Consider the following 26,249-nt stretch of genomic DNA (forward strand, 5'->3'; position numbering starts at 1 on the left):
ATTTAAAATATATATCCTACAAAGAATATATTCACAATTTCTCACATCCATTGCTGAGAAATTTCAACAGTAAAACACTGACATCAAAGTAATGTTAAAAAAAACGGTACTTGGTTAAATATGTTCAGATATATCCATCTAAAGGAATTTAATGTAGATTTTTTTAATGCAGGCATTTTTAAAGTTATATTTAGGAGCTTCTTTAATGATGTGGGGGAATCATACCAGATTTATTAAGTGAAAAAAAAAGGTTTTAAAATATGATGATAAAGATGTACACTAGAGTCTTAAGCTGAAGTCTAACACTGTGCACAAAATTACGGTTACGTGTATTTTTGTGAGGGAGGAGATCTATAAGTTTCATTAGATTCACAATGATATCTAAGACCCTAAAAAAAGTCTCACTTAAAAAGAAAGCCCCTCTCCCTAGAAGCACACACACATGCACAAAAACACAGCTTAGCAGAATCTCAGATATAGGATAGAACATCTAATTCTTAGGATTTTTCAAGTCATTCCAAAGAACCTAAGCAATTACAAGAAATTAACAGAGTGATGTTCCCAGATTTAGAAATACTTGCTTTAAAAATGTCTGGGGAATAGAGAGAACAAATCCTGTATATTACTGCCAGATCATCCTGTCATTTCAATTGAAAGTAATTCTAGATCTTTCTTTATCGCTATCTTTTTTATTGGAAATCTTCTGAATACAGGAAAAAACAAGTTACCATCAAGAAACTTATACGCCCCTTTTTGGCTCATTGACATACTAGAGTTATCTGTGGAGTAGAAAACAGTGTAAAGGTGACAGCAGTCAGTTTGAGTTTCAGATGTCTGATGTCAGATACTAACCAGTTCCAGCAGAAAAGGAGGAAGTGGCAAAAGCATCACCTTGGGTTGGCTGAAAGCCTGGGATCAAACTCTCAGCTGAGCCTCCAAGCTTCTCAGGATGTTTGCCTGGAGGGACAAACAACATTCAGTTCATTCCAGCAGAATCCCATGATGTATCCCCAGGGCACTCTCTGAACTGCTTTCTAGATTTGACCCCTTTTTTACTGCATTGTGGAGGCACCTTGGCCATTCAGAGGTCCTTGTCTAGTCACTGTAATCACCCAGAGATCGGCTGAGAAATGGAAGGTTCAGTTTTGCAAGAGGAAAAAGAGTTCTGGAGACTGGCTACACAACAATGTGATTGTAATCAATAGTACTGAACCTTCTACTTAAAAATGGTTGAGATGGCAATTTTTACATTATATTTTACCACAATTAAAAGTAAATAAATAACTGCAAAGAGACCGCTAGAGCTAAAGCCCTAAAGCTATTTCTTTTTATTTAATTCTAATGAGTTTGATGATTTGTTTTCGAGGTTGGAAGCACTTTAGAAAGGAGAAGGGGGACTGGTGGAGATGGCAGCCGTGAGAGGCTGTGCGGCACAAGCACAATGACAACAGCTTAATGTGAAAGCCGACAGCTGAAAAGGAAGAGAGCAGGAAATTATTAAAAATAGACACGAGAATTTAAAAATATTTGGGAAGGTCACTTAATCGAGTGTAAAAATACTAGTTTTCAACAGTCCTAAAGGCATTTCTTTTATAGTTTAGATTTCTGGCACATATAACAATGAAATAATTTTACAATGAGTTGTCAAAGAAAGTTAAACCCTATTTAACTTCTGTTTATAAAGGCGATAAAATAATATGAATTTTTAAAAGGTATCTATAAAGTCATGGTTAAAGCTAAAATGTGTGGTCAAAGTTCATATAATTCACTTGGTTCGGATCATTCCTTTACCCTGTGCTCTTGTCTACACTGAGATACTCTTTTCAAACTGTATCATATTGTAAAATTTTCCCAGGATGTATGCTGTTGTTTTCAAAGGGGTGGGGGTGGGGAGAGAGAGAGAGAGAGAGAGAGTGTGTGTGTGTGTGTGTGTGTGTGTGTGTGTGCGCGCGCGCCCTGCCTTCCAAATCAGTTTGTGGGTTTGAGCGCAGAAATGACACTTTCTGTTTTTTTGATCTCCTCTCCATGGTCAGTCAACAGTAATACAGAATTCTGATAGTCAAAGGTTCAGTGTTACATGAGTGCCCATTCTCATGGGTAAGCAGTTACAAGTTTCTGGGACAATAAGCCCACTTAGGACGAGGGAACCATCACACCCCTCGAAGAAGTGACCATCCTGATCTATGTTACCCAAGCTTTCCTAAGTTTCCCATTCTCCTTGACCATATCCAGAACAGACTAGGACTTCCTAAGGATGAAAAGATTTCAGCATCCTGGTAAAAATAAAAATTAATTTGCATTTGTACTTCAAAAATCAAGCCTTTGAGGGAAAGACAGACCCCAGTTCACATTTTCACATGCGTACCCCTCTAGAGTTAAGGTTCAAGAATCACAAAAGACATCAATTACCTTCCCCAAGTTTGGCAAAGTCCTTGTTTAGCAATTCTTCAGCTGTGAGTTTTGAGAAATTGTCATCATCAAAGGGATTCCATGTAGAACCTTCTGAAGGATTATAAACATTCTGCTGGGAGGTCCGAGGAGAGCCTGATGGAGTGGTGGTTGCAGACCTAGGTAGGTTCCCATCCCCACGAAATAAAAAGACATATAAAAGTTGAAAGGGGTCAGCCTATTTTCTCTTTGTTTCAAGATCAAATTTGTTTCCATGTCAAACCATTATTTTCCACGGTTATTTTCTAAAAGGGCATTCCACAGCAACTAGACAGTTTTCGCAAATAGCCTTTCCACTGTAGAAAATAAATGTCATGATTCATTATTTCCCACTACTTCTTTAATCCCTTGCTTAGATTTCTGGTCTCATCTGCAACTCTTCAATTTAGGATCTCAAAGCAACTTGTTTTAAGGCTTGTGCATCCTGTGGTGTCCACCATAACATACATCCACAATAACTGACCCTGGAGAGGCTGGGACTGATGCATATTCAGGCTGCCTCACATCTGTCAAGATCTGGCATGCATAGAACTAAGAGTCACCAGCAATGGTCACTACCGCAGTTGAAGAGAAAAAAAGACAGTTAACCTACCTTGTGTTTCTAAGTATCATTACCTAATTTTATTATAAAGTCTCTCTTGATACCTTTTGCCTCTAGCTAATGACTTGAGATTTTTAACTTTAGAGTGTATGGTTCCAAAAAAGCCGAGGGTCTGAAATGGTATCTACACCACACTCATTGCAATCTACTTTATATCAGGCACAGAGATAGTCACTGGATTTACAAAGGTTGAAACATGAACCTTGTCTTGGAGGAACTCTAGGCTAGATCAGCTAGACATACTCATATAGATAGACACATAAACAATGATAATGCAATGTGATACATGCTTAAAAAATAAGGATCAGACAAAATTATATATCACAATCCAGAGAAAGAATCAAAGAAAAGGTAACCTCTGACATGGATCTTGATGAATAAATTAACATGTCCTCGGTTAACAAAGAGGACTGCGTAGTTAAGGGAGAGGACACAGGATGAACGAAGTGCTTGTGAAGATGGAAAATGGTAAGTCCAACAATGTGGTACAACAGGCGTTTGTTAACCAGTGAGTTCGGATATTATCCCACAGGCAAAGAGAAGTCAGTAAAAGATTTTCAACATGGAGACTTGGTTGGATCGAGAGTTTAGAAAATACTCCATAAAGCACAGAAAGGATGAAAGAATGAAAACTATGAGGAAAATAGGAAATTATTTCTGAAAATAAGGATTTGTACTACAGGCAAATTCAGTTTCTTATTAAACACAGATGTGTAACATTATATAAACATCTACACACATCTACATACATATGCAAAGAATCACACAGTAACAGCCCACTGCAGACCTTGTCCACAAAGAAAGAAGGATACGGGGAAACATCACATACTTGGACTTATTGAGACTGGCCTCAGCTGCAGCTGCCTGGAGCAGCTGGGTTGATTTGCTGGCAGGGACCCCAAAGACTGCACTGTGGGTTACGTCACTGAGAATCCGCCTGTGCCCAGCACGTTGGGTCTTGGGGGATGATGGAGGAGTGAGAGATCCGAGTTTCTGCCCCTGGATGGTAGGAGGTGGGGTGGTCTGAACCTTTGGCTGTTGTCTTACTGGGGCTTGAATCTGCTAGGAAAAGAGATGAAAAATGTTCCCACAAAGAAAAAAAAAAAGGGAAAACAAATAAACAGATAAGCATAACCGAAATGCCACATTTGAACTAATATGGAGCTCAAAGGCTGAGTTTATCAATAATACCCAGAAAGACAAAAAAACTAGGCTTTGACGGTCTGAACAGCTTTGGGATTGATACCAACATAGTATTTATCTGGTGCTTATACGTAAACTTTAATCTTCATCAGCAACAATATACAGGGTAACTATAAGCAATGCAGCCCAGAGCAAAAGACTATAGAAGCTATTCCTAGCTCTAAAGATCTAAAACACATCCTAAAGGACAACTTTCTGCTTCTGGGATCACATAGGAACTTGCTCAAAATGCCTCCAAATGGTGGCCTTTAACGACTGTCAGAAGCCAATGAAGGCACACCTACATCTAAAACACTTTTGAGCTAAATGATTTCTGCTGAGAGAAAACTCACTCTCTGACAGCTCTCAGACTACTAGTTGGGAATAAGAATTCCACTGTGATTAATAAATGGTAGTGCTTTTTTTGTTTTGTCATTAACACTCTTTATTTCATTGATAAGATGGGTCTATAAGATTTCTGTGGCAACCCCTGAGAAAATGGACAGCACTGGGCAGTGCAACTAGTTCCAACTGTCAGTTTGGAAATGGCATTAAAGAACCAGACAGAGAACATAATAAGGAAGAAAAAATTTAAAAGCCTTTGGTGATTACTGAATGTCAACTGTAATTGAAAAACAAACAAAACAAAACGTAAAATAAAAGCCCTTGATAATTAAGCTAATAACACAAAAACCCTTGAGATGTGGGCCAATTTCAAAAGGCAGGACAAACTGTCACCACAGAAAAACAAACATATGGGAACACCCTTGCAGCCACACCCTTATGGCCACATGGTTGTCTTGAAGCGTAAGTCACAGTCTACAAAGTGCTACTTCAAAAAAACCAACAAATAAAGTTAAGAGGTCATCTAACACTTTTCTTCAATCCTATCAATCTAGAGATAAAGTGACTTAGAATAATAAATGCCTCAGTCTCTGGTCTCAGATTAGAGCTGCCCCTTCATGCTGCAGCTCAGGCCCCACATTCTGTGTCTTTAAGTCTAGGCCTTCAAAGAGGTTAGGGAAACCAGTGTCCAGCTACTTGGGCCAAGATGCAGACAGCCTGGGATTTTCTGTCCTTATAGTAACTCAGACTTTGAATTTTGTTGAGACAGGCTATTTGCATGTGTGAGTACACAGGCATTTCATCAATAGGGTGAATGATACAATATAAGGTTCTAGTATCAAACTATGCTTAGAGGGTAAAGCAGCTGACTACATCTCTGAAGGAGAAGCAGAGTGCTCTGTGAAGAAGACCAGAGCTCCAGCTCCACACGACTTCAGGGGTTAAGGGTTGCAAGAGGCAGCCTAAAGCCAGAACCTACAGGGGTCAGAAAAGCTTTAAGGACAGAACTAGATTTGCTTATTTCTTGGAGTTTAAAACATTCATTACTGTTGAGACTCAATTAAAGACTCAACTGTTGAGTCTTTAATTGAAGAGTCTAGGCTACCTGGAGAATACTTCCCCTCCTCTTACCTAGAAAAGGTACCTGTGTGTGCAGCACACTAAGAAACATGCTTCCATCACAAGGACACCTTACCGTATCACAGCAATTTACTAATACAAACCGGCTACAGCCTGGTTATTACTTTTCAAGACAACCATGTCTGGCAGATAGTTTTATTTCAGTTTAAAATCTAATAACGTGAGAGTTGAAAGGGACCTTAGAGAACATGGATTCCAGGTCCCTCTTTTCAAAGTAGATGAGACCAAGGCCCTGAGACTAAGTGCTTGCCCAAGGTCATGGGGTCAATTGGGGGCAGAATTCATATTTCTTGACTACAGTTCAGGAAAGCACACTCAGATGTTTGTCTTGCTAAAGATTTGTTTAAAAAACAAAATATATAATTATAAAAGGAGTACAATCACGTTGGGAATGTAAGAATGCAGACAAAAGGGGGAAAAGCCACCCCAGACTTCCATTTCACCACTCAAATACAAACGTTCTTACCTTTTTGGTGTCTTAATATTTATCAGCCTCTTTTCCCATAATTTCAAATCTCTTTTAACATTATCTCATGAGTGTTTTCATTCTGTTGTACAGACTTTATAACCATGTACAGACTTTTTAATGGCTGCAGTTGGTTTCTTGAACAATTAATATCGCTTCCATTCTTTTGGCTATTATTAATAGGATGGCCATAAACATCTATGGCATACAGCCATTTTCCTTTGGAGATTATTGCTTTAAGATGGCTGCGGTGTATACTGTACATTCACTTGCTCGCTTCCCTAGGTAAGTCCTGCCAAAGGTCATCGAAGAAAGGGCTCGTCAAAGCTGGGAAACTCTCTGGCTCCTGGCATAAGTGTGTTCTGCTCCCATTCCCTCGCCATCCCCTCAATCAACTACCCTTGAACAAAGTGCTCAAAATATTGTTTCACCCAAGGAACATGGAGGAGGTTCGTAAATCATTCCCGAGAGAGTAGACACTTTTGTCCAGGGAAAGTAGAGAGAACTTCGTAAGAAGTGTAGTCAGTGGCAGTTGGTCATTTCACCCCTGTGGATGAGCATTTGTTGTTAACTCTAAACACAAATCGGGATTCTCTGTTCTTGTTCCAGCTAGCTGCCGCCAGTCTGTGTCTTGAGTAATGACTTTCTAGCCTGAGCCTCAGTTTCCAATTCGATTAAACAAGGACACTGGACTAGATAATTAATATCTCAACTAGTTGCATCATACAATAATTTTTTAAAAACCCTTTTCCCTTAATAAGAGGAACTTCATCCCTTGTTAAAAACAGAGAGTAGCTGTCTACTACACACCTGCAGGAAAACGGAGTTGTTTCAGAAATGAAGGTGTAAAGACAGTGAACACACACTTAGACTTAAAGAAGGCAATCTATCTCCAGCACTGCTTCCTTTTGAAAAGGTGCAGATTTCCTAGTTTAAGACAGGCAACAAACCTCTATTAGAAATCAATCCTCAGAATGATGGTTTCTTACTTTTCCTTCATTCGTCTAGTTGTTGGACTTCCCTGGGAATAAGGGTAGCTGTGATACTCTACTGGCTGTGTATGTAAAATGTCTTTTCTATCACTATAAAATTATCTATCACTATCACTCAGAAAACTATGAGTACAGAATTAAGGGCACTTATTAAAGGCCAAAACACAATGTGCCTGAGGATGCTGAAACAGCAGAGTTCGATCAGGAGAGGATGCTGAGATTCTGATGCTACACTCAGCCAACATCTAAAAGTGGACATGCCTAATTTCCAAACTGACAAGATTGCTCAAACAATACTCAGGTGCTCTGGTGTCCAGAGGGATTAGGCTATGTATAGCAAATGGTCCCCGGCAAGCAGGCCCTTGAAGGGTGCTGTATGGTAGACTTAATTGAAGTGGTTATTAATGTTGTCCAAGACAAAGAATTAACACAACACTGTCAGGACTCAAGGTAATAGTGGGAGCTCACATGAACCTCCAAAGCCTGAAAAGGCCACAGTGGTCAAACCTCCCCTTGAAGAAGGGAAAGGAAATAACTCTAATTCTACTATCATCTCTGACTGGTCAACACAAGAGAGAATAAACAGCTCACTCTGCCAGCCTAATATCAAAGTGATAAATAAGACTGTTCACCTTCATTAGTAATCTTTCTTTTTAAAAAAACCTCTAACATCTATAGAATACTTCATTCCATTCTTGGATATATCAAAAAAAAGATCATGTATTTTAACTACGGGGTGGGGAAGCAACCTAGCCCTAGTCCAGAGGCCACAACGCGAGCTGCTACTACCTCCTTTCCAAGTCCTTACTGCATGCTCCTCTTCCACTTTTGCGCTCTGAGCCCTGGCTGATGCTTACCGCTGGCTCCTGGGCAGGGGGTGGCTGTGGGGCTGCGGCCGGCTGTGCCTGGGGCTGCTGTACTCCTGCCACGGTGGGCTTCTGCTGCAAGGCAGCTTGCTGAGTCAGCAGCTGTTGTTGATGCAGGGCTGTGGTCAGCTGCTGTTGCTGTTGCTGCTGCTGCTGCTGCTGTTGCTGCTGCTGCTGTTGCTGCTGCTGGTAGAAGTTCTGTATCAGCTGCTGTTGAGAGCTTCCCTGGGACACCACAGGGAACTGGGCAATGGTGGGTTGTGGGGTTGCTGGGTGTACTGCCTGAAACTGAGTAGGAGAAAGTGTCAAGGAACGAGGAGGCGAACAGAAGCCTGTCTCAGAATGACATTCTGGATGTCTCAATTAAGACCAGTGCTGAAGCCAAAGGCAAGGGTAGGCAGAGTCTTTTAGCTTGGCCTGAAACTCATGAGGGGAACCTGTGGGCATCAGAACAAACAGAGCAGCACCTTACACTGCCGGGCTCCACCCACTGCACTGTGCTGCCTCCTGCACGGCAGAATGGCTTCTGGGCAGGCTTCTATGCCTCTCCTGAGAGTATCCATATGACTACACATCTTGTGACTCCACATGCTGGAGTGTAGCAGAAGCTAACAAATGATCTTCCATCATAGAAGTAATCCCTCTTAAAAAGGGATTTGGAAGTAGCCAAGATTAAAATGCTTCCCTGCAGGAACAGGATGAAGCAACGACAACAAAAAGAATAACCTAAACGTTAATCCAGCTATTATTAAGTCATCGCTTTCTGAAAATTATTTCCCAATAGCTCTATCTTTATTATCTTTAAGCATTCAAAATATTCAGAATACTCTACTACACTTAATAATATTTTATGTTGGTAATAAATTGTTTCAAGTTATATTCTCTTGTAAACTTCCTAAAAATAGAGAAACTTCTTATATGTCTTGCTACTCTCCACTGCTAAGGACTATGTGCTAGGCACACAGATAGAGCTCATACAAGGGTCTACTGATGAACAAAAGTCAAGATCTGTCTCTGAACATCCTAAGTTCTGTTACTTTGTTATAGAGCTAACTGAGAGGATATTGTTTGCCTACTGGGACAAAATTAAAGGGTTAGTAAAGAAGCAGATGTCAGTAAATAGCTGCCTATTTATAACTGCAAAATGCTGGAAACAACTAAATGTCTATCAACAGGGGAGTGATTGAATAAACTATGCTATATATTCTTAAAAGGGAACACTCTCGAGTTAGAAATAGGAATGAAGACTACCTCTATAAATGGGATGAAGGGATAGAATTTATGCAGATTTGACTTAGAAACTATGTAAATGTTTCACATACTCATAAAAACAAAATTAAAGAAAAATTTAAAAAACAATTAAAAATCAAAAGCAAAATGAAGCAAAGAAATCTGTGCATCAAATTAATAACCAAAACTCACCAGAAAATAGTGTGTTAAAAATTCTAAGGGTAAAAAGGGCAAAGAAATCTTAAACTATTTTCGGTAATCCTATTCATAATATCTTGAAACTATAGAGGAATGTTAATGTTGCTAGTAATCAAGATTTCCAAAAGAGAAAAATACAAAGATAAAATCCAAGAAGTTACATAAAAATCTTGTAATCATACGTCTGAATTAGAAACAAAAATTTGAATTCATGGTGTATATTTTGTTAACAAAACAAAATATATTTCCTAGTTGTCCACTTAAAAGGTCTAAACACAACTAATCCATTAGCAAATGAGTACCTCTAGCACCAAGACTATGGTCTCTAAATACCATTTCCATGAAAAGGAAACAGAGCTCCTTAGAGAAATGGCTGATTCTAGGTCAAGGGCAGCATAAGCTGGGAACACCAAAGAGCAAGAACACCTTGTTACACCAAAGAGCAAGGAAACCATAAAGACTACTAGAGTTACAGCCAAAGGACCCAGGAGTCAATTTGAAGAGACTTCCACTGGCCAAAGTTGGGACAACATGAGCATCAAAATAAACAAATATTTTAAAAACAATGTATGGAAACATATCAAATATCCTAAGATCCATGAGTTCATCATAATACTAAAACAAAACAAAAACCTCAGTTTTTTTTGGTCCACCTCTGGATACTAGGAACAAACTCATTCTGAAAACTGGTAAACATAGATAAAGAATCGTGTATTTTTTTTCTGCCTTTTCTGTACAAACAGTACCTCAGGATAATGAAATAGTTGATGAAAAAAAAGTTCTTCACAGAAAAATTCTAGCCCCTAAATGAAGAAGGAATGCTAGAATATCACCATTTTGCCATCCCTAATGAATTAATGGACTTAGGAAATGACCAGCAATGGCTGCAAGGCTGCTGGGGAACATTAAATGAATGGATCGGATGGACAACACCAAACTCACTGATTGAGCTTAATATTATTAAAAGAGAGGACAACCAGACATTATATGCTCCTGGTGTGATATAACTGGAAAAACAAAGAACAATCAAACTGAATCGAATACTGAGCAAGCCTCAGGAAATTACCAGTTTACACAAGAGATGGAGGAACACATTAAATACCACCACAGGGATGCCATCAGCCAAGTCCAGAATGTGGAAAATTCTATGGAACAAGAGACCCAGGTTCTTCAAAACAATAAGTGACAAAAAGGGGGAAAAAAGAGGGAGAGGGCATGTATCGTTAAAAGGGGATTTAAAAGATAAGAGATATATTCATTGTTATAAAATGAATGTGTTCATAGTAAAAAACATGAACAAATATCAAAACTAAATACAATATGTGGATCTCTTAAATTAAGAGACATGAGAAAGAGTTGAACCCTACTGTATATTTGGTTAGAAATTATATTATTTTGTTACAGCATGATAATGCTATCGTAGTTACGTCAGACAAAGAAAAAAGAAAAAAAAGAGTCCTTAAAACTTAGCTTCCTCCCTGAGGTTCCTCAGTCAGGTGAAGAATTTCCCATGGCCTGAGAAGAATGGTGAAAGGGGTATAAGTGATCCAGTGACCGCTTCACTCCACAACACCTGACAGTATCTATGTCTGGGGGAAGCAATGATGAGTAATGGCTGTCTTCCCAAAGTGAATTCTTGTACCTAATGGGCCTTTTCAGTGACAACTCACAAATGCAAAGCAAGGGTCAGACTGACCACCTTACCTGCTGAGCCTGGGCCTGCTGCTGCGGCTGGTAAAATGTGCCTGCTGATTGCTGTGGTGGCGGCGGTGGCTGTTGCTGTTGCTGTTGCTGCTGCTGCTGCTGCTGTTGTTGCTGCTTGAGGAAGAGTTGCTGCTGGTGCTGCGGTGTGGCCTGGGCCTGAGTAGGCACACCCTGGGCTGGAGTGGAAGGTGTCTGCTGTTGGGTGGGTGGAGCCTGAGGCTGCTTGGGCTGAGACTGTGGTAGAGGTTGGCTGGGTGCAGGCTGGGTTTTTGGTTGGGGAACATTGGCTAAAAGGCCAGGCTGATTGCTGGCTCCTGCAATGAGAATAAACTCCATATAAGGGCTCAAAACTCTTAGATAAAACTGACTTACTTTCTTGCCAGAGCAAGAAAGGGGACAATAAATGGACAGATAATCTCAAGATCCTTGTGCTCCTCACTATCTTTGCACCTGGAAAGTTTTTCCTTTTTGCTAAACTACATGCTTCATATTTTTCAAAACAAGATTTGATGCTTGCCTCCTTCAGAAAGTCTCCTCTTATTCACCATTCCATTTAGTCAATTATTCCTTTAGTCAGCATCCTGAATATCTACAAATTCAATTGGCCTTTGATGCTTCTATATATAAACCCTATCTTTATACTTGTTGGCACGCTGTAGAAAAGCATTCTTTGACGTTTTACATGTAGGTTACAAAACCCCAGTCTGGATGCCTGGCTGTAGGTAGACTGTCACTGAATTCACCAAAAGCATATTGCTGGTAGAAGTGACGGCTGCATTCAAGTTACTTAATAATTTGGATCAATCTTCTTTATGAAACTGAATTCAATCACTTCATTAGAAAAAGAATACCAAAACGGTGACAGATAATTTACGAGACACCATTAAAGAAACAATTTCTGTATGTCAACAAGAGGTGACTTTTGCTTCTTTAAAGGCAAAGAGAAGTCAATGAAATAAAGAGGTAGGTATGGGATAAATGTACCAAGCCATCAAATCTGGTCCAAGACCAGAAAAAATAGAGACAACAGGCTTCAGAGATCTTGGAGAGCCCCTGCAGATTCAATGACAGGCATCCCCTTTTGCTGGCCTCTTGCTGTATAATTTCAATGGCAGCTCACCTCTCGTTCCTCAAAGAAAACCATTACTCTTTATGTGCCTCTGTATTCCATCCCTGAAGCAAAGCCACGCTTTCCAAGACTTCTCTATTGTCCAGGATAACAAAGAGGTATACCAAGTTTCCAACCACCTTAGTAACTGACCTGCAGGCTGAGGTGGGGGCTGAACCGTGGCCCGCTTGCGAGGTGTCAGGGCTGGCTGGATGGGAAGGATTCCTGGGTTCGGCTGAGTCTGCCCTGCTTTAGGCCTCTGGCGGGGCGCAATGGAAGTCTCTGTGGTGGGGATGGGATCTGTCAGTCTAGAAAAGAAAAAGAAAAAAACAAAGATTCATGTTAAAGTGTGGGGAGGGGCAGACAGAGTACATGATGGATTAGCTTTCCCCTTCACGCTCATCCAAACTTTCCAGATCTGCTTAATCGGCATTTCCCAGAGGATGTTATGTGTTACTAGATGTTATAAGTAACGCTTTCATGGGTAAATAAATTTAACATACTGATCAAAATATTTAGCGGACTTTTTACCAACAAAACTTTTCATTTGTGAGTCCATATGGAGAACTTCAAAGATGGCACTGTATAGAATGCAATGTTTCTCAAACTTATTTGACCTTGGGACCCTTTTACCTAATACTTCCTAGGATTTCCCAGAATACACTTGGGTGATGATGCAAAATGGAGTTTAAAGCAGGTGGTTTTCAGATGTAAAGGGACCTCAAACTTGATTAGAACTAGCTGTCAAAATGGTATCTCTACAATAAAAAGTATGCAAGTGAGCTGATCTAATAGGACAACTAGAAGTAGTACATAATTCAAGATAATGGATTTGGGAAGTGTGACAAAACCTCCATTTTCTCTAATATACATACTTGCTTTTTTTCATGATAATATTTAGATGGGCATAGCGTCACCCAGAATAGAAATCACATTGCCCAGTCTCTCTTGTAATCAAGTACGGCCATGTATCTAAGTTTTGGCCTTACATGGATGTAAGCAGATTCTTATGTGGCAGTTTCTAGAAACCTTAAGAAATAACTGGTGCATGCCCTTCGTCTCTCTTCTACTTTGGCCATATCTCGATCCTGCTGCTTGGAGCAAGAATGTTGCCATAATGGTCCATGAAGTCATGGCCATAACCATGGGAACGGTAGAGTGGTGAGCCTGAAGAAGCGTGGGTGCCTGAGGGCTTCATGGAATAGAACTGCCCTGTCCAGAGCCCTGGACTCTGTTTATTTGAGAGAAAAAAACAGTTATCTATCTTATATAAGCCACTGTCATTTTGGACTTTCTGCAACTCATAACCAAATCTAATCCAAATTAGTACAGGTCGGCTTGCTTCTTGTGATGGCGCCAAAGCTCAGGTGGTGACTTCCATTCACATAGAGCGGTCCTGGCAGCTGGTGACGACCTAACTCAAATCGGTGTGACTGTACTTTGAAAAGGCATTTTAGGGAGCATAGCTGACGTTAAGGCCAAAACAAACAAGCTTCATGAATATTTCCAAAATACATCTGGCACAGCCTGCATGAAATACAAATCAGAAAGCAAAAAAAAAACCTGACCCTGTGTCCATCCCTGTGACATCCCTCCAAGGTATGTCCACTCTGGACCCTGAGATTTTTCACTGGCATCCTCCCAGAGGTATGCTCCTGTACTGGGGGAAGAACGCATAATAGAAAAGCTATCATGTTTGGGGAGGCTTAACTTGGGAGAGGTAGGAAGAGAAATGGGACAGATGTTGAGAAAGGTGTAAGAAAAATAAAGCCAAGAGTAAGAGAGGTGAACAGACTTCTATAGAAAACCAAATGTTAAAAACTTCCGCACTGGACTTCTCCTAAGGGTGATTGAAATCTTAGAGACACTGGGATTTGGAGTCAAAGAAAATTATATTTGAGCCCTAGCTCGCATCTACTAACTGTGTGGTAACGGGCATGTCATTTAACCTCTTTTACCCTTGGGTCCCTTATGTGTAAAATGGAGAAGATAATACCTACATCATGAGGCAAATATGAACATCGAACGCATCAATGACTGTGAAACCATTCATAAAATGTAGAGTGCTCAAAATGTTAGTTTGTATGGGCCTCGATAGGCTATGAGAAAATATAGACCTTGAAGCCAGGAGATCTGGCTCTAAGTTGTCCTATCTGTGTGACTTCGGGCAAATCACTTAACATACAGAGTGGAAAAAGTAGGGATGCTGAAGGTCTGGTTCTTTTACTAAGCGTATATTGACTACCTTGGCCAACTTACAATTCTGAGTCTATTTTCTCATCTGTAAAATGAAAATAACAACAACCTCGTGAGTTTGTTTTAAGAGGAAAAAAGTCATCTTATTTATGTAAAGTATTTAGTATGGTATGTGGTATAGATGATACCTCATCGAATAGTGGCCACTTTAAAAGAGAGTTAGAAAGAAAAACCTGCCTGTCAAAATCAGAGAGCAAATATGAAACTGCACATGAAATCATTGTAAATTATAGCCAAGACAACTCAGACCCAAATCTCTTGGCTGTAAGGCCTGCGTATTCTTGCAGCATTATTGAGAGCCATACAAACTGAAAATTTGGGCACTCTACGGTCTATAAAAGTTTCACAATCATTGATGCAATTGATGTTCATATCTGCCTTATGATGTAAGTACTGTTCTCTACATTTACAAGAGGACTACTCAAATATTAGTTGTTATTACGATTTTTATGTGTGTGCTTTGTGGGAATGGATCCTTGCTTAGCCTCGGTACATACAATGTTTGGGCCTAGTACAGATGGTCATAAATCCAAAATACTAAGCTATTAAATCAGTCCCAAAAGGAATACCCAGAGGTGAGCATGACAGACTTATATAAGAAATAAACAGTCTATAAAGTAACAAAATGGATATAGTTTGCTCCAAAGTCTCCTTACTTTAGAGCCACATCAGCAACTATTTTATAAATATCCAAGAATTTTTTTTTTTTTTTAATGTAGAGGTTACTGTTCTATTAAAATTCACATATTCCCATCTAGGGCATATTGTTGACAGTTTGCCCCTATTGGTTCCTTGCTATGGGAATGTGGTAGAAAAAGAAGGGTATAAGCAGCTCTAAGATCACCCTCACTATTTCCCATTTGGAAGGCCTGGTAGCATGAGAATGTGTTCTGTAGAACTTTGACTACGGGGGTGCAAAAGACCAAGAGATAGGCCTGTTCCTGGGAGACAGGGGACTCCTCTGGTAGCTGAGTTTGACTTGAAGACTCCTGACACCTTGGTGAACCTTCCTTAACTTGTGCGGCAATTTCTAGGTTACTTCCACCCAACTATCTCCTTCTCCTCTCAGAGTCAGACTTATATCGCCTCTGATGCCCCGCCCGCCCCCAGCCTTCCCTGGCTCCTTTCCTATTTTCTCTCGCAGGGACATTTTCCCAAATAAAATCCTAGCTTCTTTAATCCTCTCTTATCATCTGGTTCTTGGAAGACCCTAGGTTACACAGAATACGATTAGCCAAGATCCACAGGCTCTATTGTTGTTCATGGACTCAGTACTGTGACCTGTGCTTTCCTAATGTGGTCATAGAAAATAAGAAGGAAAGGAAGGTGGAGGATTAGGGTGCTGAAGGAGGCTAAACGAAGGCTGGGACACCTGTTCAGACACTCCTGTACTAGCAAAGTAATATTTAAAGTCTGCTGTTGACTCATCTCTGAATGGCCCTGGCCTATTCCCAAGCAAAGGAAACAGCTGTGGAGTCCTTGATTCTCTTTCAAATGTAGATCACTGTATTTCATTACATTCCTCCTGGCACTCTCAAAGAAGAGCTTCTACCTAGAGGAGATAAAGCTTTTTTTCTTGTTCTGTGCAGCCTCTGGTCATGATGGTAGAAGAATCAAGAAATATAAGGGGCCCCTCCCTGCTACAGAGGCAACCAAGTACATGTTCAGTAAGGCATTTCTTACCTGGCCTTTGGCTGGGTCTTCTTTGCAGCTGCTTCACTGGCTTTTACTGGTTCAGGAAGCTTTGAAGGAATGGGAGAGTTCTATAGAATTGAAAGGAAATTTTTTTTAAAAAAGGATATCACAGATTTCTTTGATGAGAAAGAGCTTGTTTCGAAGGAATGAGGTGCTCACTGTTCAGGCATGTGGCTCTAATATAAAAGAGTCTGATTGGTCAAGCTACTTTCTCTGACTCAATCTTATTAGTAATAAAGTCAATATTCTGAGCTCCATCTGAATGATTCCTAACTCTGATCCAAATGCGGGAGTGAAAGTGGAGTGTTAGCTATTAACACCCTCAAGCCCAATAACGCCATCAGAAGTTCATTATTGGAGAAACAAGCAAGACAATTTCACCTTAAATTTGATTTATGATGGCATCCTTTAGTAAAACAGTCAAGGGAGTTGGATCGTACCATATGCCAAGACTGTAAAAAGGGAGTTTGCAAGAACTGTACTCTGAAAACAGTGAGTGTAGAGCTTAGGAAAACATTCCTATGGCCTGATGTGTGTGGGGACGGCAGGAGAAAAGGAATGTGAGCTATAGATGGCAATGGCAGAAGCAAAACCAAGAAAGCTCTGCTACAAGAAGGAGAAAAGGGACAAGGGGCTTATTATGTTCCAGTAGGCATGGGGACAGGTCTCAAGAAAGCAGCCTGACACCTCTAGATAAATACAATAAGCATGTGGCTCTCCATGAACTTTGAAAATTGACAAGACGTCAGTTTGGTCAATCTTCACCGGAAGTGCTCAACTCCATCCCTAGGGCTTTTCTTTTTTTTCTTCCGTCAGTGTAATTCCCTCAGTTTTATTTCCCACAGAAATTCTATGGGAAAATTGGATTCTCTTTATAGCAACTACTTCAAAATTAGCTCTGCTTGAATGCCCCTGCCAGATAAAGCAAGAGACATCTACATTGATTTAAAAAGCTGATTAACACCCTGGGAATTCTAAATAAATATTCAATGATGTTTACTTTCCCTAAAAAAGCACCTTTCACATACCTGTACATTTGGAATTGGGCATTCTTTCTTGAGTAGTTTAAATGAGAAGTAGGAGACCTGGTAAATATCCGGCCTTTTGTCAGGGTCTGGTTCCAACATATACCCTAAAACAAACATATGTGAACTTATTTAGTAATATCCTAACACTAAGTATATTAGCTAGGAAGCTTAATTTCTCTACTACTAATATTTTGTTGTTTTAAAATTTTTACTTTTATTTCTATAAAATTTTTATTTCTTATTTCTATAAAAGTCAGATAGTACAATAGCCCTTTTCCTCCACTCAGAAATGGAAGTTCTCACTTTCCTAAAATTTTTAATATCCACAAAAAAAAAATAACAAAATTTTTGAATTGTAACAAAGATACCTGAAGTTCATTCGCACTCTGTGTCTTGCACAACAGGGATTCAAACTCTCAATACGAAAATTACCAATTTGTATTCTGGTGCCTAGGAAGTTACATGGTCTTGCTTATGGCCTCCTAAGTTCGTATGATCTTGCTAAACAAATGGTCATTCTTGATAATTATAATCAAAACTCAAGTTTCATAAATTTATTTATTATTCTTTTGTTGGAGATATAAGCTGGTCCCCAACTAAAGGAACTCATGAAATAAAAAATACATCTCCACTTTTACCATGATCTATAGATCACTTATCTGTTTGCAGCTACCCTTTCTGAAGCTGGAAAAATCCTCCAGAAAATATCTTTAAGAAGCCATACAAACACATACATATATATACAAACAACAATGCAAGCGACTTATTGCTCAAGATATCAAATGAATGGTTTAGATGCTAAATTCAGAAAAAAATGATGAGGCTGCAGTCTTGTAAAGAAGGCCTTGCAGAAGAGGGGGGACTTGAGCTGGTCTTTAAAGGCAGAAAAGAATTTAGTTAGTCAGGGGAAAGCAGAGAAAAAGACATTCTATGTAAGAGAACAGTCTGAGCAAAGATGGGCTTGGAAAAAGGCAAAAGAATGCCTTGTAACAGGAAACGGAGGAGCCAGAAGGCCAGGGCAGAGGTTTCTTTGTCAGAGACTACAGGGAAATAAGGCTGGGTGGGTGGGGTGGAGTCAGAAATGAAGGATCTTAAATGCCATATTAAGAATCTGGGCCTACTGTAGTCATGAAGTTTACTTAATCAGGACATGACAGGGTGGCGAAGGTGTTCTGGATAAACTAAAGAGGGAGGGGAGAGGCTATGGCCAATCCACCAGTGCAGGCAAGAGCTGACAGTCTGTATCTACTATCGTGACAATGATGAAAATAGAGAGAATGTAATGAAAATGGGAAATGCCAAAGAAAGAACACAAATGATATCTAAGAAATTCTCTTTCCTCCCCCTTGCTAGGCAAATCTAAAGAAAACCTTAAATGTTGGTTATCCAGGCTTTAATGGTGACACCACTGATAGAAATTGAAAAGAGGAGAGGGAAACTTTAAATTGAGAGTAAAAGGGGGTGGCAGTGGGGTGGGTGACAATAAATTTAATTTTAGACCTGTGAGTTTAGGGTGACAGAAGAATTTTCAAATAGTCTGTAAACTGAAATAGATCGGAATTTAGGAAAGATGTCATGTTACAGACATTCATAAAGAGTTGTTTTTCCTAATATGAATTTTCTGCACAAATGTTAAGAAAAAAATTTATTACCCAAATTCCAATCATTCAAGCATCAAATTTAGCCAATTTCCCATATTTCCTTTCAATCTCATTTGCAATTCGAGCATAGATATAATGCTTTACCTCTGAAAACAACCCAACAACCATTAAATGCCACATTCCATTCCTTTAAATACGTCCCTCTCTTTTTTATTAATAAAAGGAAGAGGTTGGTTGATAAAATTGGCACAATGGAACGGGTAGTCACTAAAAAGCTATAACTGCGTTAACTTGGTTAAGTTACCTATACTTTCTCAGCTTCGGTTTCCTCATTTTTGTAATGGGAATAACTACATTTACTATATAGTGTTTTAAAAATGAAATGAGATACAAGTAGGCCCTCAACAAATACCAGATGCTCTGCCCTACATTGGCTTCTATTTTCTCCAGCGCATCCCCACCCGGGACCCCAACTGGGTTGTTGCTCAGGATTTATAATCTATAATGGTTAAAATTTAGATGCCACATATCTTGACTGATATAAAAAGATTATTTTTTTAAAAATCTCTGTTTCTTCAGCATTTTAGTACAGAGGCTTATGCAAATATTACTTATTGTGCCATCTGGTTGCTGAACATGAGCACATATGCTTGCTATGATGATGCAAAGGAGTGGGGAATTGAAAAAAAAAACATTTTAAACAAAGCGTTGAGTTTAAATGCTTGTTATCAAAATCCAGTGATTAACCTAAATGAGAGGAAAAACCTAGTTTCATAGTTATATAGTCTTAATTATGTATTCACTCCAGCCAATGTATTGCAATCATTTTCATTTGAGTTGCTTCTGGTTTTGCAAAGATAAATTTCTTATCATTTGATATGAGTCAGCTGGACTCCTTTGGTTCCAGAGCTTTCATACAGGCTGCAAGAGAACAGAGCAATACTGTACTGTTTAAAGCATAGTCAGGATTTCTGCTCAGGAGGCTGGCTCAGAAGTAAAACAGTTTAGATTTCTAGCCAAAAATAAAAAACATCATTCTCATTAGACATTGTTATGTTATCTTTGAGTGACCAAATGATATCATCTGATTTTTTAATCTTTGTGTCCAACCCACCACTTCTAGGATCTAATCTCTTTATCCTCGAATTCATTCCTAGACTTAAGAGATAAAAATATGAAACAAGAAACTTGAAATACTTACTAATTAAGCAGTGCATGTCTTGGGAATATCGAGAGTTATCAGGAATTGTGAAGTTTCCATCACAAATTGCCACCTGACTCTCCCCAAATGGCAAAGTGAAGTAGCATAATTTATATAATAAACATCCAAGAGCCTAAAAAAAATAAAGAGAGTAGAATGCTACCAGTGGTTTATTTACCATAACTGTAAATAGGTCTACTGAGAGATTCCGGCACCATCCACATTTACTAGCAGATACAAAAACTATGTACTATTCACCTATTAGTAATTTGAATTCAGAACCCAATGTCACTATTAACCTGCTTAGTTACATTACTTCTATCATCATTACCAAGTTGTGCTCCAATAAAGAACAACTTATTTCAGCTGTTTTGCTCTAAGAGCTAGTGACATATATGTGACAACCAGTTAAACAATGGGCAGGTCACCTAAATAATTTTCACAGAGGTCTAAAGTAATTTTCTTTGACATGCTTCAAGAAGCAGTGGCTGATCACCCCTGAGTTAAGAATAACCCCGAGGGATAAGTGGACAAAGATATGGTACAGTGGCCACACTTGCTATGGCACCGTCTGGATTAACTTGGGAGTTTGCAGTCGAGACTGCTGATATCTGAAATGTGGATAGGTTAGTTGACACCTACCCAAATGTCTGCCTTCGTAGTGATGATTTTGCCACTGTACAGGTTGACCATTTCTGGTGCTCGATAGGACAGCGTTGTATATCTACAATCGAGAGATTCATTTTTTGTTAAATATGTCAATAATATAAGTTAAAACCAGGGGTAGCAGAAATACATACATACACATACACACACATACATTCATACATACATACATACATACATACATACATACATACATACATACATATGAGAGAAAGAGAGTTAGCTCCCTGGGAGCAATCTGCAGAAGAGAGTATGAAATATTAATGCTGATAAAATGAAAAGCTGTCGTTGGTACGCACCTGTGGCCCTCTAGCAGCAGTCCTAATCTAAAAGTATGTGGGGACTCAGACACTATGGCATTAAATAAACTCTAAAAGCAACTTTTCTTGGGTCCTCAAATAACAAAATCTCTTCCTGTATATCCTTGTTGTCTGCTACTATATTTTGCTGATATGTTTTTAAAAATACTAATGCCGTCTAATGTGGCTTGGCACAGAGATGTAATACTGGCTGTAACACCCTGGAGAACAGCAGAAAATAAGCCCTGGCTGGGATGGGAGGTGGATGGATCTTCGCTGATAAAATAGCGCTGAAACGACAGTTTTTCTCTTATCTCTGGCTCAAGAATAGAAAAATATGAGCTCATTTTCAAAATGAATGTCTTGGTGTTACCAAGCATGTGACGTGTGCTTCTTGAGTCTCTTGAGTCCCAGAGGGTTCAGGTGTCTGTTAGGGCCTTGGCCAAAATTATACAGCAAGAGGCAAGCTCCAGGATTGGTTGCCAGGGGTAATGCAGGAAAGGAGAAAAGGATCACAATATGAGTGGGCACACTAGATTGCTGATTTATTAATAGTAATACTGAGTGCTGTTGCCTGTGAAAAACTGAACACTGGACAACAGGAAAATGGGTCAGGTTCTTACTGGAGTCAAATTATTTAAGAAGCTTTTCCTTGTTGAAGTCAGTGATTCAATATCTGTAGAGACATCAATAACCTTACTCACCACTAATTCCACTATATTGCAGGTGAGCTCCTGATGAGAAGGCAGGAATATGCAGCAATTTAGGGTTCAGTAAAAAAGCACATCCAACTGACTAATAATGTTACAGTTGTTGTGATCCCATTTACAAACATCACAGTATGTTTATGGTGTTTATATCACTCAGCTTTTTAAGGGCTATGTGACGTAAATCAAAATATCTATTTATGATGACCACAGGCCTATTGATAAGGGCTATGAGCGTCTTCATTTTACTCTACTGATCAATGACTGTGATTGCCCTCTATATCCTCCACTTAAAATCAAATAACCCAACTGCCAACACGACGCTCTGAGAAGAGGAGTAACTGACTGTCACTATTGTCTTCCCATTCTGACATTCTCACCCATAAGCTGAAAGGAAAGTTGCTAATCTCATAATGGAAAAAACTCCAAGAAAGGAAGAAAGCTTACTTCTTAATCTCATCTTCTACTGCATTGACTCCCTCAGTTTGTGGATTCTGAAATTTGTTGGTGGCACTTCCAAAGTCACACAGGACGTAGTGGCCTCGGTCATGCAAGAGGATATTTTCAACCTGAAAAACATTGCCCAACCATCCATTCCAAGATACTGTTTATTAATGTGTGTGAAATTTCGGTTCTCATTCACATAAATAAAATATCCCTGATGATCCCATTAATGTGCACAATTAAGTTATTCTCCAAGTATCTCAACAAGGTCCATCCCCCTTGGAACAAAACAAGGTGAACAATAATGGGGGAAAATGAGAGTGAAGGCGGCAAAAAGAAGCGACTCCAAAATGGGGAAGCAAGAGTCCCATTTTTTAAAAAAAATTTCTAGCCATATTTCTCACCTCTGCAGAAAGAGTCCTCATACTTTCATGCCTCTGTATTTCTTTCTATTATGCTCTTCTTTCTGTCTAGAATGCTCTCTATGATACACACCACCTCCTGACTCAACTATCAAAATCCCGCTCCTCTTTCAAACTCCAGTATAAACGCCATCTTTTCTTTGAAACCTTTCTCAGACCCCCACTCAGACAAACGCCACTCCTTCCCTGTGTTCCTTCAGTACTGTTTTTCCCAAAATCAATTATTTCACTTGGGCCTTATAAACACATACATTAATTTCTTTACTACAAGAGGTTAGGGTTTCCAGAATTAGTAAATATTTGATGTATTTTCGTCACTTCTCAAAGTGATTAAAGGTCTGTATGCAAATGTATACTTTTCCTATTGACATATTATCCTTGTCTTTTTATAGATGAATTCTTTGGGCAGTGAATTAGGAGTGTGGAATAGAAGGGAGCTTACAAAGACCAGAAGCTAGAAAAAATCCCTGGTATCAAAGGCTCTACCAATGAAACAACAACTCCAAAATGGCAAGCACTACTGTACTCAAGATGTATTGATTAATTTTTGGTACAGGTAAATTGAGCTGACTAGTATGCTCATAGGACAGACTTGGCTATGTGTGGGCAGTAAAATGACAGCCAAAAAATCTTGTTAGACCAGTAAGTCTGCAGTCTCCATTGTCATTTGTCTTCAGCCTTCCAAAGGCAAGAGTAGACTATAAGCACCTTAAGGACCAGCACAGGTACCTGTAAGTCTTCTCTACCATTGCCTAATGTAGTGTTTGACACAGAAAATATTGACTGGAATAAAATTAAAAATACCCAGGCCTTACTACTGCTACCAATTCTTTAAAAAACATCTAGTCAATTATGATACTCTCTTGTTTCTATACTTGTTTCTAAACTTTAATTCTTATAAAAATATTATATATTATAAAATATTTTATAGTTTGTGCAAATCCGATACCTAAAGTTTTTGCTGCAAACTGATTCTATAGTTTATTGTTTCTTATTCTGCTGAGTCTCACCCATGGTAGTGTTGTAAGGCGTTTTGTCATTGTTGTTAACTCATGTTCCTTGGAATTTATCTGTAGAAAGCCTTTGAGGCCTGAGTGTAAAGTCTATTGTTTTTCCAGAGAGGATGTGCTCATGCACCTGGGGCACTAATAAACTGTAATCACTTTAATCTAGAATTCTGACCTTGAGATTTTTAGCCACACAGGCAGTGTGAACTATGGCCATTAATTGGTGTGGACATGCTCCTGTTAACAATTCTTAGGGGAAACTCGTTCCCCAGAGATGAGCTGCGGCAGGCAAATATGTCCATCATCTACAGCTTTTTATAAAGCTCATTAGTTTAATCTAGTTACACAAAATGAAACAGTCAAGCCATCCTGAACATTTATTCACTTTAAGAATCTAAAGTAATTCCAACAAAGCAACACTAATATTTTCAATCTAATTTAGAGGTTATAAAAACAAGAGATATCATTACTGAGCTTTTACTATTACAAGTGCTACTATATCGGCACTCCACATGGATTATTTCAATCCTCATAATAACAATATGATAATGTCCCCATTTTAAAGATGAGAAAGTAAGACTCACAGTGATTAAGCCAAGAAGTGAATCTCGGCAATTAACTCTATGAGAGACAGGCAGAAAGCAGGTTAGAAGGAGAGCAATTACTCAAGGTCCCCATCGCTATCCTCCAACCCTTGTAGAGGAGATGACTATACTCACCCTATATAGTGGATAGCAACTTAAGGAGAGGGCTACCTTCATTCCTTAGGTTCAGACATGCCTCTATAATAGGAATCTAGTGTCTAAATACTGGCCAGGCTGATTTGCTCAAAGTTTCCTAAGCATTCCCTATCTTGCCTAATTTGTCCTTTTATTCAATTGCTCAAATTCCACTAGTCAAATCCTGACCATTCTTCAAATCTTTGCTCAAGTCCTAACTCCTCAGCAAAAACTTCCATGGCTACCCTACAAAATCTACAGAATTTGTTGTCTCTAGGAGAGGCTAACAAAGTAAGTCCTTTAGGCCAAACCAAACCATTTCCTATCGTTTAGTTTCTGGCTGCTTTCAAATTCTAACAGCAGAGTTGAACAGTTAAGACAGACTGTATGCCAACAAGCCTAAAATTTTACTATCTGGCCCTCTACAAAAAAGCTTGCCAACCGCAATCTATAATTATACCCAGTCCAGTATTTTACACACACAGGGACCGCCCAGATCCCTTATACGGCATCATTCGGCAACAATTTTCCTTCCTAGCCTTATGCATTTTATGGGGCTCATGTGAAACTACACTTCTATTGTACATATGCAGTTCCTTCCCAGATTGGTTTCTCTACTTTTAATGCTGGAATGAATGTATGATCTAGAAAACTGAAAAGTTAACTCGCATCAAGACACAAAATAAGGTAGCTCTAGAGACCAAATTCATGGGAGGGAGGAGAACTAAGCAAAGGACAGATAAAGATAGGGCACACTGAGGATTTTTTTTCCTCACCTTAAAAACTAGGTTGGTATTTCTGGTTAGTTTCAGAGTGGTACCACTCAAGAGGTACACTACATCCAAACTGGTCCCCACCTCAGCTTTCTCCTTCCCTCACACAAAGATAACATTGTATAAAACTATATTTACAGGAAAACCAGTTAAATGTTAAGGGTGTGTACAAAAGTAGATGAGAGAGTCAGAAATGTCAATTGGGGAAAAGCTTTATCAATATCAAAACAATATCAATGCAGGTAAAAACAATAATCCCTTCTCTGGCTACTTTGTGAGTTTGTTGGGAGGATCGAATGAGATTACGGAAGTGAAATTGCTTGGCAGGAGCTGCCTTAGTGCTTGCTATATGCTCCGTAACCTGTCAGTCTGTCCCTATGCCTAGTAATGCCAGTGAAAATCTCCATGCTCAAGCTGACTACTGCCTCCCATCATTGGCACCACCATCATCAACCAAACATTAAAATAGAGTGTGGTATGTGGAAAACATGGTGGACTTGGGGGTTCAGAAGACCTCAAACACTATTTTAGATGTTTGACCTTAGACGAATCTTCAAAGCTCTTTGGGCTTGTTTCTCTAAAAGTAAAGCTGATAATATTTCTATCCTTGTTATGAAGCAAGTCAGCAAATGTACATGAAACCAAACTGTCAATCTCCCTATCAAATGTAACCTGTTATCATCATTCATTTCTTAAAGAAACACATTCGAACTCCTACTATATATTAAGTACTTTTCTAGATTCTGAGAATAAGGCTGTGAACAAATTAAAGCTTATCTTCTCATGGAGCTTACTGTCCAGTTGAGGATAATAAGAAAATAAGTACAACTGACGGTAGTAATAAACCTTAAGAAAAAGAACCAAGCGTTAAATATATGTAAAGTAAAAAGGATGCCATCGTAAACAGCACAGTCGGGGAAGGTCACTGTGATGAGGGGAACAGACTGGAATGAAGACGGGAGCAGCCATGCACCACTGTGGGGAGGCTCATTCTAAGCAGAGAACAGCCAGCAAGAAGGTGCTGAGCTGGGAACATGCTTGAGGTGTCTGAGGCACAGAGGCAAGGCCTCTGTGGCTGGAACGGCACTGTGCTGGGCACTGGTATTGCAAAGAAAACAAAAAACATGGCACTGGACATAATATGGGCTAGC

General features: G+C 39.3%; 1 protein-coding gene across 15 annotated transcripts in view; it reads right to left on the reverse strand.

The window, feature by feature from the left end:
* Positions 1-26,249, reverse strand: part of AAK1 (AP2 associated kinase 1) — a 151,884-nt gene that overhangs the window by 33,952 nt on the left and 91,683 nt on the right. For 9 of the 15 annotated variants that reach the window (XM_036224965.1, XM_036224969.1, XM_036224970.1 and 6 more), the window contains exons 6-16: positions 22,181-22,302; positions 20,704-20,785; positions 20,062-20,194; positions 17,260-17,363; positions 16,220-16,299; positions 12,434-12,588; positions 11,173-11,486; positions 8,032-8,328; positions 3,879-4,111; positions 2,410-2,585; positions 853-957 (exon numbers count right to left, since the gene is read on the reverse strand). In XM_036224965.1, coding sequence (XP_036080858.1) covers positions 853-957; positions 2,410-2,585; positions 3,879-4,111; positions 8,032-8,328; positions 11,173-11,486; positions 12,434-12,588; positions 16,220-16,299; positions 17,260-17,363; positions 20,062-20,194; positions 20,704-20,785; positions 22,181-22,302 — 1,801 coding nt within the window. The remainder of the gene's footprint in view (positions 1-852; positions 958-2,409; positions 2,586-3,878; positions 4,112-8,031; positions 8,329-11,172; positions 11,487-12,433; positions 12,589-16,219; positions 16,300-17,259; positions 17,364-20,061; positions 20,195-20,703; positions 20,786-22,180; positions 22,303-26,249) is intronic. The other 6 variants (XM_036224968.1, XM_036224976.1, XM_016128440.2 and 3 more) reach the window with 3 other exon arrangements.

This window comes from Rousettus aegyptiacus, unplaced genomic scaffold (assembly GCF_014176215.1).
Source record: "Rousettus aegyptiacus isolate mRouAeg1 unplaced genomic scaffold, mRouAeg1.p scaffold_m13_p_7, whole genome shotgun sequence".
NCBI classification, from domain to species: domain Eukaryota; kingdom Metazoa; phylum Chordata; class Mammalia; order Chiroptera; family Pteropodidae; genus Rousettus; species Rousettus aegyptiacus.